The sequence below is a fragment of the Penicillium verrucosum genome (genome assembly GCF_028828655.1).
Source record: "Penicillium verrucosum strain IBT 35672 chromosome Unknown utg000002l_segment0_segment0, whole genome shotgun sequence".
Classification (NCBI taxonomy): Eukaryota; Fungi; Ascomycota; class Eurotiomycetes; order Eurotiales; family Aspergillaceae; genus Penicillium; species Penicillium verrucosum.
This window is the reverse complement of record NW_026643211.1, coordinates 3,491,730-3,506,858: the sequence shown is the minus strand read 5'-3', so window position 1 is coordinate 3,506,858 and position 15,129 is coordinate 3,491,730. Positions and strand designations below refer to the sequence as shown.

Sequence of the window (15,129 nt, the reverse complement as noted above, 5' to 3'; positions counted from 1 at the left end):
GGTCTGACCGTGTGGTGGAGGGGCGAAGCGACTTTCAAAGCCGAGTAGTGCTGGGAGATAGGTAATGTTGTCTACAACATCAAGTGTAATGACGAAAAGTAGTATGGATCAAACTAAATATCGAGGACGTGAGATCTGAAGCGCCAGTTATAGGGTCAGCGCGAAATCAAAGACATGTGAAAGGAGAAGCAGAAGAACCCCCAAAAAAAAAAGACAAGAGGTGAGACCGCAGGTGACATATGCAGGCGAACCCCCCCGAGTTAAAAGAAGCCACACCCCCTCGACTCTTTGTTGACAGACAAGGCCAGGAACGAATTGCAGAAACAATGAACGGGGTTGCTTGATTCAGCTGATCACTCACCAAATTCCTCATGTTATGGATTTTCAATTTGTTTCCACCGATGTCTCCAGGTTTGTGAGACCAGGACTTGTTCAGTGCAAGTTCACTTTCCCCCCTCTTTTTAGGCGCTTCGAAGTTCGGGGATCGGCAGGGCGGAAGGGGGGCGAGATAGGAGTCGCGGTGGATCAAAGTAACCCGCGATGAAAGAATTCAATTTTGAAGACAGTATGATGTATTGATGTAGGAGTCAGGGTTATGAAAGGTGAAGAATTGAACTTGTAAACAAAAAAAAAAGGTCGCCAAAGTCCAAGTGTCTCCTAATAGACTTAGCGGTACACTAGTCCAAGTAGAGACTATCAGACAAGCCACGCTAGTATTATAGAAGTCATAATTATTCGATCATATCAAGAATCATCATGAATATTGTTGTATTGGTTTTATTTTTGGTCTTTAGAGAACTTGAAACCGTTCCACATTGTATATTATCTTTTTTTCCTACTCAACCACTTAAATAAATCTATAATTTCTATGGATACAGACCACCAAAAATAGTGGGATAGTACTAGTATATCCTATCTGATCCCCCCTGAAGGCAGAAACGTCACTATTGTAGACCCAAGGAACATCTGTGGATAATCAAAGAGTGACGGTGGAGGAGCCATCATAAATGTCCCATACAACATAAGTGTCCCATGAATGGTCATAAACGTTCATATCAAGTTTGGATAACACTCTAGGCTTACTCAATTGGTATTGGCTCACATCAGCCAAAAAAAAAAACCCCTCTCAGACACTGGAGAGGGGATTACAACATAGACTCTATTCGCGTTCAAAGGTAGTGAGTGGGCTGTACTCCGTACGAATGATCGGAGCTCTCCACTTTTGTAGGTCAGAGCCACGGAATGTGTTGCCTTACGTTGCAGTCAATGGTGGTCTATCATTGGTTGATCGGAGAACCTGTGACAGTACAATAAACCTTGGAATCAGTAACACCGTACCTGATTTCCATTGCCGGAAGATCCATGGTTGTACTTGGGGTTTTTTATGGTGTACTATAGATATAACACATATAACTCCATGATCTAAACTATACCAAAAGTAGGTGCTCAAGGCAATAACCAACAATTGCTTTCTCTATGTATTTAACAGAAATCTAAGGGGTAAGAGCTAAATGAATACACACACATGTCCGTGTCCGAAGTCGTCGCGTCCACTTTTTTATAAATTAATTTAGCCTGGTCTCGGATCCAACCTTGGAACCCATATTCCCGCTTGCAGATAAAGACCTCACACCATGGATAAACTACCGCCTGTGGAGAATTCCTGTTTTGGAGACAAGGTTACCATTGCCTACAATTGTGATGCGGTGTACATTATCGGCCAAAAAAAAAAACTTGTATAACATGGGAATACCCGGAGCTACAACATTGACAATACTATACTAGTTATAATAGAGAGAATAAATATGGATACTATATAACGGCTTATATTGTATTTTACACTAAACCCCTACAGCGAAAAATGCCTATTACATTGTATGTTGTATGTTGTTTATTGTAACTATGTCCTATTCAAATGTTTCTATCACATTTTTCTACTTGATACAGTTCTTTCGCACACCGCCCTCGCTTTCGCATATTTCCACTTCAGGCTCCATCATATCTGAAACATGGCTGGAGATGTCAAACTAGCGCCTCGGGGATGACAGTGCTTTTGGGGTGCACGGGACATTTTAGTTAGTCATCCTCGGACCGGGCTCCAGTTGCCAGTTGTCGGCTGGTCTAACATGCATCCTGGCAGTAAACCACTGGTATACATCAGTATGATATTCGAGCAATATTGTAGCTTTGTTTCACAGTAGGAGACTAAATTACCGACAGTGAAGGGCTTAGCTCCAACCACTCCAAATGCCAAATGTAGGGTTGCAAATAATATGACGTATTGAAAAAGAATGATACTTTGAGAGGGCTTGAATAGAGAATGAATACCTATAGAACTATCTAGCAAGTATATTGCTCAAATGCGGTTGATATAGCTAAAGGGCTATAATAGCCATGATTTCCACGCCAACGCCCATGTTACAGCAAACTACTCCGTGTGCTTAGTCTATAAAATATAGTGCTATATATAGTTAGACGTTTAAGTAATATAAGTGATAGTCATATTCTACCACATTTAGTAACAAAGGGCAAGTTCATATGTATCATATGAGAAAGAAAAGCATTGTATAAACAATATGCTGTTTAAAGGAATAAGATTGACTAGTACGATAGTTCTGCATAGTCTCTATATAAGCAAGGTGACTATGGCCATTGCTGTATGCATTTTTGTATATGCTAAAGTCTTATCAATCTCAAAAGGTTGATAACCCTAATTCATACCTACAGCATAGGTACATTACTATGTAAATTGTGGGGTTCACGAGGCTACTTTCAAATACCAGTCATAACTAGTATTTGAGTCTTGTTACAAACCAATTGAACTTCCCTACAACATAGATATGATATAGTTATAGTGGTCAATGCCCGTGGTATGACGATCTTACGTAGGCCTTGTAGAGCTAGGAAATAAACGAAGAATAACCATGGAACTAGTTACAGATATATTAATATGAGTGGATATCATTAAGTCTCTACCAATGAATGTTCGAGTACAATAGTATAGCAAAATGTAACAGAACCTAACTAGCGCCTGCCCACCAACAACATAGGGTGGATGATCAAATTGATCTGTGGACCTTAGAAATTTAGAATTAGCCGAAACACGTGCTCCTCGCTGCACACGTGATAACACACCCGTGGACGTCATGGATGTTTCCAAGGTTACCTAACTACAACATAGGTATGATCTAGAAGCTTCGAGCTTCACCGCCTTGAGCCAAAAGCAATAGTTGCACATGCTCTCAGACCTTCGACTAACCACTAACCTGTCCATCCCTATCCAATCAGTGCTCGTCTTCTGAGACCACCCCCATCGTTCCAAGACATGGCCCTAGTATCGGGCCCTGGTAGAGCTGGGGTAACCCCCGCAGACTCCGAACTACACACCTCAAGGCATGTCACTTACATCAGAAGCCTGGACACTGTGCGTGCTTGAAAGAAAATGTTGAGTGAATGGTGATGATTAACCAACATAGAGGAAAGATGAGCTGGAATATTGGCTGACCGAGCACCTACGACTAAATGGTGTCTACTGGGGTCTCACAGCCCTACATATTCTAGGTCATCCAGATTCGTTACCTCGAGATCAGACTATCGACTTCGTCCTTTCGTGCCAAAATGACAATGGAGGCTTTGGTGCTGCCCCAGGTCATGATGCTCATATGTTGTACACCGTCTCTGCCGTTCAGATCCTCATAACCATTGATGCTGTCGATGAACTCGAGAAGCGGGGCCGAGGTGGCAAGGAGAAAGTTGGATCTTGTACGTGTTCCCTCATATTCACTGATATCAATGATTGTTTACTATTACTAAACCATCATAGTCATTGCAAAATTACAGAATGCAGACGGTTCCTTCATGGGGGACCAGTGGGGGAAACAGATACCCGATTCTTATACGGTGCCCTAAATGCATTGTCGCTATTGCGTCTGATGGACTTGGTCGATGTTCCCAAAGCCGTTTCTCACATTCAAAGTTGTGAAAACCTGGATGGAGCTTACGGTATTCGCCCCGGTGCCGAGTCGCACGCTGGCCAGGTGTTTACTTGCATTGGTGCGTTGGCCATCGCTGGTCGCTTGGACTTGGTGAACAAGGATCGACTTGGAGCTTGGCTCAGCGAACGCCAGATCGAAAGCGGTGGTTTCAATGGCCGACCAGAAAAACTTGCAGACGCGTGTTACAGCTGGTGGGTTGGATCAAGCCTTGCTATGATTGACCGTCTGCACTGGATCGATGGCGAGAAGCTCGCCGCATTTGTTCTACAATGTCAGGTCAGTTGATTACCTATTGGGTGTGTGATGGAAGGAATTTGCTACTAACCCTTATTTAGGACCCTGACGCTGGTGGCTTTGCCGATCGACCCGGAAATATGGTGGATGTCTATCACACACACTTCAGCCTTGCAGGACTGAGTTTATTGAAGTTCAATGGCCTGCAAGAAATAGATGCTATTTAGTGAGCTATGATGCATCTGACTATTGAAGCATTTGCTAACTTGATTGAATAGTTGCATGCCCAAGTCAATCACTACCAAATGCCTTGCGGGATAATTGATCAGTTGGTCAATGAATGGATCAATGACCAAGACCAATACATCCAGAATGCACCCTCCCGCAATCTAATAACCCACCGTTCTTCTCTATAGACGATGGGATACAATGCGGGAGGAGAATAATGACCACGTGGACTTATTCCGCTTCATACCCCCCTACAATGGCCAAAGAGCTGTTAAGACCTCGTGGTACATACTCATTGTATCCGGATTGTGTACATTAAGATACCAATGAAGGAATGAATGAAAGTTGTTTGGGCTGAATGATCCCGTGATTCCCGTGACTCCCGTGATCGAACTGAGGACGCTCCTTCCCCGAATGTCAATAGCTAATTGATAACGAAAACGGTGAGAACCCGTCCGCCTTCTTGTCGTCCACGGGTGAAAGTTTATAACGAGTCTCCCATCCTCCCCCTTCGCTCCTTCACTCATCCATACCCATTTTCTTGGCATTTACACTTTGGTTGTTTTGCCCTTTCCTTTTACATCTCATTCTGTTACTGTGTTGCTTCCTGGAGGGCTTGCATCATGGATGACTCTGCCCTCCTGTGCAGCATCTGTCCTGGGCAACCCCAGTTCAGCGATGTTTCCCACCTGCTGACCCATGCTGCTTCCAAGGCTCATCTAGCCAGCCACTTCAAGCTCAAGCTCCGAACTGACGATCCTAACTCCATCGAGCTTCTCAAGCAATACGATGACTGGTTTGATGCCAATGGCTATGCGAAGCAGCTGGCTGCTCGCATGGCCAGCAAAGAAATTCGGAAAAAGAGAAAGTCGGATGAGGCACAGACTTCCCAGACCACCAAACGCACAAGAAGCCAGGCATCCAATGCCGACCCTGAGGGCTCCAGTACTGTTTCGGTCCCAATCACCCCCACCCCTTACTTCCTCGATCCCCGCCTGGCAGATTCCGACAATGACAAACGGCAGGGTGGGGATACAACCGTCACACCAACGACGCCAAACCAATTTGCCCCAACGAACAACAATGCGAAATCTGCGGAATCTCGAATGGGTCCTGTCCTCCGCTCAATGCGATCCTCCACAAAGCCAAACGTGCAACCAGTGGATGCTTCTGGGCTCAACAATGAAAACCGACCATTGGCTTTGCCTGTGACACCGATACAGCGCCGACGTAAACCGGCCCCCTTGGAAATAACCTGGACTTCCGGCATAGATACCCCTGATCCTTTTATCGACTCTGGTGATCAGACTCAGGCATCGGGTGATGTCGAGACGGACAAGACTCGGGCTGATGAAATCGCAAGACTCAAGGGAGTTCTGTGGCCAGGCATGGATATTTTTGATTCCGCCACGGTGCAGATGCGTCGTCAGCGCAACCAGAAGAAGGATGGTGCAGTGTTGAAGAACATGGAAATTAGCTCTGCGCTCGTGGAGCCAACCGAACTGGTCTTTTCCCCAAACGGAACTCTGTCGAAGCAGCGTGTGATCACGGGTAATGTGGAGGAATACAGTCCACTGAAAGGAGAGACTCCAGTTCCCCGGCGAGGCACCACTCGTACCAGGAGTACTCGTTTGACTAAAGCCGACCCCAACGTGCCCCGAGCTGTAGACAGAAAGCGACAGAAAACCGACAAAGACCGCAAAAACAGGGAAGAGGAAGAGAAGGTCAAAGAAGAACAAAAGTCTCCCCGCCGCTCACGCCGCGCAGCAGACCGTACTCACTCTTTTGCTGGCGACGACGACGAGTTTGATTTCACTGTCAATACCTTTGGCAAGCGGCTGAGGGGTGGCTTCAACATTTTTGTTGACGAGGGAAAAGAAGAAGAGGTTAAACCCGCTCATCCGGAACCGGGATACCGAACTCAGTTTGACACACTAACCCCCACTCGCCTTGTTTTGAACGGAAAGACAAACGCCGGCATTCATGCCTCGAGAATTGGGCACAAATCTATTGCCAAGGAGAACATTGAGCCTATTCTGAACCCCCAAGGCCGAATTGGCCCTCACGATTGGCAGTCTCCATTTGCCAAGCGCACTGCGGCTGACGACTTTGGATATGGCCTTCCTGATCTTGGTGACTCATACAATCCATACGACAACGTTGACATGGCTGGGTATCGATCCAACCCTCTGCAAGCCCCCTCAAAGCATCCTTTCTATGACAGCCACTACGAAGAGGAGCATGAAAGCACTGCAGCCCACAATGGCTGGCTTTCAATGGAGCAGACTGTTCCATCCGAAGAAACCATCCCGGAAGACGACCACATGTTTTCTCCGTACTACTTGACTACTGATGCGAACTAAATCCCACCGGCCTGTTGATCAACCCCTGATGAACCTGCTGGTCAACCCTGCGACACTGATGCTACGTGATGTTTCCCCAGATACAGAAGGTGTTATGGATATCCAGAACCGAAAACCCAGACAGTGACAATGGTAGCTTTACCATGATTTGCCCCCACCCGACGACCGTACCTTGTTCACACCCAGGCTGATTGCTATCTTTCATGGATTGTGATTATCCATGGGAGGTGTCCATTTGTATTTCCCACCCGACGACCGTACCTTGTTCACACCCAGGCTGATTGCTATCTTTCATGAATTGTGATTGTCCATGGGAGGTGTCCATTTGTATTTCCCACCCGACGACCGTACCTTGTTCACACCCAGGCTGATTGCTATCTTTCATGAATTGTGATTATCCATGGGAGGTGTCCATTTGTATTTCCCACCCTTGTCGGGTTGTTTGATATGCTGTACAATATCATGATTAGCCAGTATCAATATGAAAAATGTGAATTATGAATGCTTTCCCTGCCCTAATGTATACACTGTAGACTATTCCCCCTTGCGGGTGCTCGGGTGCTCTTGTCTTGTACGGCTCCAAGGCTTTTGCTCTTTTTGTCCTGGTTTCCTTTTGTAGTCCCTGTATGTACAAGCACCCTAATTTCATTCTATGTCAAAGAAGTACATACCGAAGATCTCTCGAAATGTCGCACAAGCACAAGCTAACCCCATCCATCTATGACATACACTTGCTACCTAAGTCCCACCTTTACGGGGGAGAACCAAACAACTAGTTATGTCTTAAACCAGGATCATCTTATGACACCGGCCATTAAGCGGATACGCACCGTCAATCACATACTTCCTGTAACGATACTACCCGCAGAACTTTCGTTGGTCAAAGATAGGCTACAGTGTTCATGGTCGACAAGTCAGGCATTGACTACAAATCAACTTGCTTGGAGAACGAAATCTGTGTCCTAACTACAACTCAACGCTCCTTTTGAACTCAGCTCTCGATATACATCACCTATGACCAGTCTGGACTCGAGCTCGATATGGTCGAGTCCCTTAAGGATTACGTCTGGGGACGTCGTTGAAGTGTCTCACAAGGTGAAAAACAAGGGAAAAGAGAGAAAAAAAACCTCCAAAGAGCAAACAAATAGGCTATTTATGGTATGACCTCTCTCAGTTTGTCGTGTCTCGTGTTAAGATATTTACGGCTACGAGATCAAATAACTAAACTGAGACCCGATTTTGATTGCTTTAGACAGTCAGTCCCATATCAAGCGCCTCTGCCTAGTATTTTATGACTGGCTACAGGTTGCGATGTTGTAAGCCCATTCGAGAGCACGTATCCAATCGTAAGCCGAGCTGGGTTGATTGACCCCGGGCCCCTGAATGTGAGTATCGTCAGACTTTACCTCATTAAAGCATTATTTGCATCTATCTGGGCTGTACCTGCATAATCTGCCCATATTCTAACCCTGTAGGAAGGCCGCTGGTCAGAATTTCAATTTGTACTAGGCTACTTTAGGAAACAACAAAGAAACCTTGGAACCTTAGAAATCATCTAGGCAAGTCGATTCCAATGTTGAGGTATCACGAAGTTGGTTACATAACATACGGAAGTAATTGATGCCTGAACACGTCGATACCTGGTCAGGTGCCTTCCCTTTTTGGGTGACAAGCACCGTTTGCACTTTCAATGTTTGCACTTTCCCAGTTCGTCTTCATCCACTGGGAAGGTATAAATACCCCCTCCCCCCCCGCATTTCTCTCTCTTTTTTTTTTTTTCTTCCTTCTTCAACACCCCGGGTCCACATTGCACATCGTGGTTCCCGTTCTCCTGACTCCGGGTAAGTGCTGCGGTCCAGGTTAGTCTGCCAATAGATTAGGGCTTCGGCTCCAGTCTAGGCTACGCATGTCGACTTGTCCTACTCGCGACCTCTGTGGATACAGACTGTAATCTCCTGGAGTCTCCACTTCCTGTGAGCTCAACCCCTTTCTCCCGACTCTGGGCAAGTGCCGCGGTCCAGGTTAGTCTGCCAATAGATTAGGGCTTCGGCTCCAGTCTAGGCTACGCATGTCGACTTGTTCTACTCGCGACCTCTGTGGATACAGACTGTAATCTCCTGGAGTCTCCACTTTCTGTGAGCTGAAAACCGTGCTCTTTGAGCCAATTTTTGGAACCTATCGTACAGAGACAGCGCTCTGTTGCCTGAGGAATTCTCTGAGGGCATTCTCTTTTCTTGAAGGTTCCTTCTTTCATAGTCACTTCGTGACTGTGCTGCACTCAGTGCTTGATGCTTTGTGGGCTTTGTTTATTCTCATTCATGTCAAGCTATCATTCACTCCTGTCCCCTCCCCCCCCCCTCCCCTTCCCTTTGTCTTTCTTTCAAGGGTCGTAGATGTTCTCACCAGTAACAATACACATTCACTCATGTAAATCTAAATCATATTGACCCCTACCTGTGGACTCCTGGTACATGAATCTGACATATACTCTCCTTCCTACAATACAGCCTTGACTGAAGTTGTTCTTCGTTAATGTAAATAACGGGCTACAGATGAGCTAGAAATGGGACAGGCCCCCTGAGTATATTCAATGGGACATAAATACAGCCTTTGAGTCTCAAGTGGATGCTTTAAATTGTGAATATTATCTTACTCCTAGCATATTTCTATCTGATATCTGATAACCTGAAGACCAAGGATGATGATTTCGGAAAGGCTGTACCTAGGTAGGTCTATATCGGTGCTGAGTCAGCAACCAATTAACGCCCAAGCGCGTTCTGTACGCGTCGAGCTCCGAGTAGATTGCGGAGAACTCACATGGAACTCGATTTGAAGCATTCTTAATCTGAGATGAAATACCATTTATTAAATTCCATTGAAGTTCATATCCCACCACCACAACACAGAATCCCTACGTTCAACGCCACTGTCACCTTGCATACTTGCGGTGGGAACAGTTGGAGTCATCCTTCGTCAAGATGGCACCTCATTCTTCGCAGTCCTCCGCACCCTCTCCATCGTTGAAACGAAAGCAAGCAAGCATCTCCAGCTTCTTCACCCAGAAACCCGCATCCTCGGCCACGCCTAAAGACCCCGCACCGACCCCGGCCAAGGCGCTCAAGGAAAGACAAGCGTCGCCAGTCAACAAGATCGAGCCGAAGCAAGACGATACCATCCCGGCAGATGACGATGAAGATGACGAGGATGACGAGGATATCGTTGCGCCAGCACCAAAGCGAGCCAAGACCACCGGCACAGACGCGGAGGAGCCAATCCGAGTTGCGACAAGCGCACACTTCGAGCACACCTCTCAGGCAAGCAGCAGCCAACGCACCGATATCTTCAAGTTTCAGAGCTCCCCTGCGATTGTGCCAGTCCACGCAGAGGAGGAAGATCCAGAGCAGGAACAGCGGAGAAAGGAGAAAGAGAAACTCCACCAGCAATTCGTCCGGAAGCTCGGCGGGTCAGATTGCCAGGTTGGGATTGGGAGAATCGCAGTGAGCGATGCAGCCAGCGCGGAGGCTGAAGCTGCAGAGGCCGAGGAAGATGATGAGCCTGCACTACCACCACCCCCGACTAAAGGCAAGGGTGCGAAGAAGGCCGCGAGCAAGCTCACGCCCATGGAGAAGCAGGTCATCGAGATCAAGCGTCAGAATATGAACACAGTGTTAGTTATTGAAGTGGGATACAAGTTCCGGTTCTTTGGAGAGGATGCGCGCATTGCCGCCAAGGAGTTGGGAATCGTGTGTATCCCCGGGAAATTCAGATTCGACGAACGTGAGTATCTCTTACATGCCATACCGAAAACATACTAATGCCATGACCTACCGCAGATCCATCCGAGGCACACATTGGCCGATTTGCTTCGGCTAGTATTCCCGTGCACCGATTACACGTACACGTGAAGCGACTCGTCACAGCCGGCCACAAGGTCGGCGTGGTGCGACAGATCGAGACGGCTGCGCTCAAGGCTGCGGGTGATAATCGCAATGCGCCATTTGTTCGCAAATTAACCAACCTCTACACGAAAGGAACCTATATCGATGACGCGGAAGGTCTGCAGGGTCCTGCGCCGGCGGCGGGAGGTGCCTCCCCTGCTACCGGGTACATGCTCTGTATGACGGAGACCAATGCCAAGGGCCTCGGGAATGACGAGCGAGTCCATGTTGGGATTGTCGCTGTCCAGCCGGCTACGGGTGACGTTATCTATGATGACTTTGAGGATGGTTTCATGCGGAGCGAGATCGAGACACGACTATTGCATATCGCTCCCTGTGAGATTTTGATTGTTGGAGAGATGTCTCGAGCTAGCGAGAAGCTCGTACAGCATTTATCTGGAAGCAAGATGAATGTTTTTGGGGACGCCGTGCGCCTCGAACGGGCACAGAAGAAGAAAACCTCCGCCGCTGAGGCACACAGCCATGTATCGGGATTTTATGCAGGAAAAATGAAGGCTACCAGTACCGAGGAGGATACCCAAGCTGCGAAGTTGCTTCAAAACGTCCTTGGCCTCCCGGAACAGGTGACTATCTGTTTGTCTGCTATGATTGAACATATGACCGAATATGGGTTGGAACATGTGTTTGATCTCACAAAGTATTTCCAGCCCTTCTCGGCTCGTTCGCATATGCTTCTAAACGGAAACACGCTGGTCAGTCTAGAGATCTATCAAAACCAGACGGATTTTTCGACAAAAGGTAGTTTATTCTGGACCTTAGATCGGACGCACACGCGATTCGGACAACGCATGTTACGGCAATGGGTTGGGAGACCTTTGCTGGACAAAGTGCGCCTCGAGGAGCGGACGAATGCCGTGGAAGAGCTTATTGATCCTGCGCGAGCGGTTCCGGTGGAGAGAGTGCGAGGCTTGCTACACAAAGTCAAGAGTGATCTTGAAAAGAGTTTGATCCGCATTTACTATGGAAAGGTAGGTAATACTTCTGCGATGACCACGCCTGTACTAACATCGAGTCAAGTGCGAGCGACCCGAACTCCTCACTGTTCTGCAAGCTATGCAGATGATTGCAATGGAATTTGCAGATATCAAATCACCTGCCCAAACGGGGTTCCAATCATCGCTAGTGGGCGAGGCCATCGCCTCCCTGCCCACAATTCGAGCGTCAGTCGTCAAGTTTTTGGATAAGATCAACATGCACGCTGCACGAACCAATGACAAATATACCTTCTTTCGCGAGGCGGAGGAGACAGAGGAGATCGGTGAACTCAAGCTGCAAATTGGAAGCACTGAACACGGCTTCTCAGAACACCGCAAAGAGGCAGCGTCAACAATCGGGAGGGGCAAAGTCGAATACTCGACAGTCTCCGGGATTGAGTATTTGATCGAGATCGAAAACAACTCCCCAGCTCTCAAGCGCGTGCCAGCATCGTGGGTCAAAGTTAGCGGCACAAAAAGAGTGTCCCGCTTCCACACGCCAGAAGTCCTCCAGCTTATCCGCGAGCGTGATCAGTACAAAGAAGCCCTAGCCGCAGCCTGCGACCAAGCATACAAAACCCTCCTAGCTGATATTGCAGCGCAGTACCAGTCCTTCCGGGATAGCATCCAATCCCTCGCAACCCTCGACTGCCTATTATCTCTCGCAGACATAGCCCAGCAACCAGGATATACCAAGCCCGAATACACAGAAGAAGCAGGCCTCCACATCGAGCAAGGCCGACACCCAATGGTCGAGCAACTCCTCACTGACACATACGTACCCAACGACACGAATCTCCAACACGACGGGACGCGCGCCCTCCTCGTCACCGGCCCTAACATGGGCGGTAAATCCAGCTACGTGCGACAGGTGGCACTAATCGCAATCATGGGCCAGATCGGATCCTACGTCCCAGCAGCTTCCGCGCGACTCGGTCTTCTAGACGCCGTCTTCACGCGCATGGGCGCCTTCGACAACATGCTCGCCGGCGAATCGACCTTCATGGTCGAACTCTCCGAAACAGCAGACATCCTCAAACAAGCAACGCCTCGATCCTTGGTTATCCTCGACGAGCTGGGCCGCGGTACATCGACACATGACGGTGTCGCTATTGCGCAGGCTGTGCTTGATTATATGGTTCGGTCCATCCAATCCCTGACCCTTTTCATTACGCATTACCAGCATCTCTCGCGGATGGTGCATTCCTTCCCATGCCAGGCTCTCCGTAATGTCCATATGCGGTTCACGGAGACGGGTAACAAGGACAAGGAAGGGGAGGCCGAGATCACGTTCCTCTATGAGGTTACTGAGGGAGTTGCGCATCGTAGTTACGGGTTGAACGTGGCGCGGCTGGCCAACTTGCCCTCGGGTGTTATTGACCTCGCCCGTCAGAAGAGTGCTGAGCTGGAAGAGTCTATCCGGCGGAAGCGCTTGGCTGGGCTTGTTGGGGCGGTTGGTCGGGTTCTTGATGATAAGAGTGGTCTCGATGGAGAGTCTACTGCTGATAGTCTTCTTAATAGGCTCATGGCCAGTGCGGAGCAACTGTAGTTTTTACATTAGGCATGGCATTGCGCATTTTCGGTTGTACACTTACTTACATATACACCACACACCATCTTTCAGACGTCGAGTTCTCGCATCCATGATCCCATACCATCCCTCAATTTCCGATTCTACATCCCCTCAGTTTTATGACATGCGTAGATGAGTGTCTTCGTCTGATTTTGCTATTTATATTAACGAAATATCCTACCTACTGCTGATACTTGCGTACATATATGAGTTTGGGTGTTTCTAGAATCCAACACCAGTGAATGTAGGCTAAGTGGCTGCCCCCCCCATCACGTACCTAGCTATGTATGTACATACGTACCTAGTTATGTAGGTAATGACTGAGAATCTATTGGATCATCCCCTTGATGCTGTTTGTTCGTAGAGTGAGTGCATGTTTGCCAGATTCAGGGTATAAATACCCTACTTCCTCTTCCTCTGTCCCCCCGATCTCTATAGTTCTGCTATAACATAATCTATAGCCCCAAATACTAAAGGCCTTATTTTCAGCATGAAGCCTTCGCTCAACGGTCGATACTTTTACCGTTGCTATTCTTCAGCCAGTGCCGGTGCACTAAGGTGTGGGAAATACCCCGACGTCCCTAAGATCCTATCCCATGGATACCTGCTTCGTGAATTCAGCAATCACATGATTCGAAGACAGAAAGTCCCTACTGCACTGATATCAGTTACCGACCGACCCGTTGAAGCGCTATATCGTGCCTTGGAGAAATGCCGCACTTCGCAAGAAGACCCAAAAGAGATATGGATCGCGATAATATTCGTTCCGGATGACGCCAATACACAACCTCACCATGCTCGCGAGTTTGCACAGCAGCTCATGGACAGCAGAGACGCAAAGGTCTTTAAACACGAGTATTTGTTCGAACGGGAAATCCCGATGAGTTACCTGAAGCACAATGTCTCGCTCAGAGAGCTATTCAAAGGTGGACGAAGCATGGGGTCGTTCCTCGACACAAACGGCTCTTTCCCAGGCACTCTGGAAGAATTCCGGAAGGTGATAATGAGTGAGATATTGTTGGACGCTTACGGCGCTGGTCGTTGGATAGGAGGCATCGCCCGAGCTTTCGGTGTCAGGGCACCAGTGTACGAGATCGCGAACGGGATATTTTCGGATTCGCTTGGAAGTTTCAGGCGCATCGATGAGGATTCCCAATATTTCTATGTATATTGGGCGAATGATGATGGATTTCACGGTGGTATTGAGTTTGGGAGCATATGCTACGTTGAAGACGGAATTAGTGATGAACTCGATTCCTGGCTTGGTATTTGAATGATGAGCTGAGGTTTTGATATAGTTCTCAATACGGAGTACTGGTGATTCTTTTCTCATTTTAATTCATGAATTATGTTTCTGGCGTCTTGCTTTGCTGATGCTATCTTCGGTCTCTTACTTTCGGTTATTCTTTGGATTTTATATGGTAGGGCCTTAGAAATATATAGATACATTTACGCATAGATCTAGTTTGAACATCAATCTTATATCAATATCAACGAGGGAAGTCAGCCATTTATATATGTAGAGCCTTTGCCCTGAACATATATATGATGAACAGACGCGTATAACGTACCGATGTTCCAATTTATACATATGTAGGCACATGGCAGAGTTTACCGTCTACATCCATAGACATGCCTTGGGAACCCCAGACAGCAGCAAAACCCCGGAATATCTGATCTAAAACCCACATAAACTACACTGGCTAGATGTTCTACGAACGCTTTCAAAACCTCGACCTCGACAAGGCTGAACTGGAAGTTTTCAAACTTTTTTTGGGATTCCATTGTTCTTTTTGTCGATCG

The 15,129-nt window shown here is 47.5% G+C and overlaps 5 protein-coding genes across 5 annotated transcripts; all 5 read left to right on the top strand.

The window, feature by feature from the left end:
- Window positions 1-3,325: 3,325 nt before the first annotated feature.
- On the top strand, window positions 3,326-3,909 carry N7516_006979 (uncharacterized protein; the record flags this gene model as incomplete). The annotated part of the gene is made up of 3 exons (XM_057219699.1): window positions 3,326-3,424; window positions 3,477-3,762; window positions 3,824-3,909. 3 exons carry the CDS (start codon window positions 3,326-3,328, stop codon window positions 3,907-3,909), a joined length of 471 nt encoding a protein of 156 aa, XP_057073790.1.
- Window positions 3,910-3,932: 23 nt separating this feature from the next.
- N7516_006978 (geranylgeranyl transferase type-2 subunit beta) lies at window positions 3,933-4,456 on the top strand (the record flags this gene model as incomplete). The annotated part of the gene is made up of 2 exons (XM_057219698.1): window positions 3,933-4,271; window positions 4,331-4,456. The coding sequence occupies 2 exons, from the start codon at window positions 3,933-3,935 to the stop codon at window positions 4,454-4,456; spliced, it is 465 nt and encodes a 154-aa protein (XP_057073789.1).
- A 624-nt stretch (window positions 4,457-5,080) lies between these two features.
- On the top strand, window positions 5,081-6,820 carry N7516_006977 (uncharacterized protein; the record flags this gene model as incomplete). The annotated part of the gene is made up of 1 exon (XM_057219697.1): window positions 5,081-6,820. The coding sequence occupies one exon, from the start codon at window positions 5,081-5,083 to the stop codon at window positions 6,818-6,820; it is 1,740 nt and encodes a 579-aa protein (XP_057073788.1).
- A 2,978-nt stretch (window positions 6,821-9,798) lies between these two features.
- msh3 (mismatch repair protein MSH3) lies at window positions 9,799-13,302 on the top strand (the record flags this gene model as incomplete). Its single annotated transcript, XM_057219696.1, has 3 exons — window positions 9,799-10,597; window positions 10,654-11,747; window positions 11,797-13,302. 3 exons carry the CDS (start codon window positions 9,799-9,801, stop codon window positions 13,300-13,302), a joined length of 3,399 nt encoding a protein of 1,132 aa, XP_057073787.1.
- A 652-nt stretch (window positions 13,303-13,954) lies between these two features.
- Window positions 13,955-14,599, top strand: N7516_006975 (uncharacterized protein; the record flags this gene model as incomplete). Its single annotated transcript, XM_057219695.1, has 1 exon — window positions 13,955-14,599. One exon carries the CDS (start codon window positions 13,955-13,957, stop codon window positions 14,597-14,599), a length of 645 nt encoding a protein of 214 aa, XP_057073786.1.
- Between the last annotated feature and the right edge of the window lie 530 nt (window positions 14,600-15,129).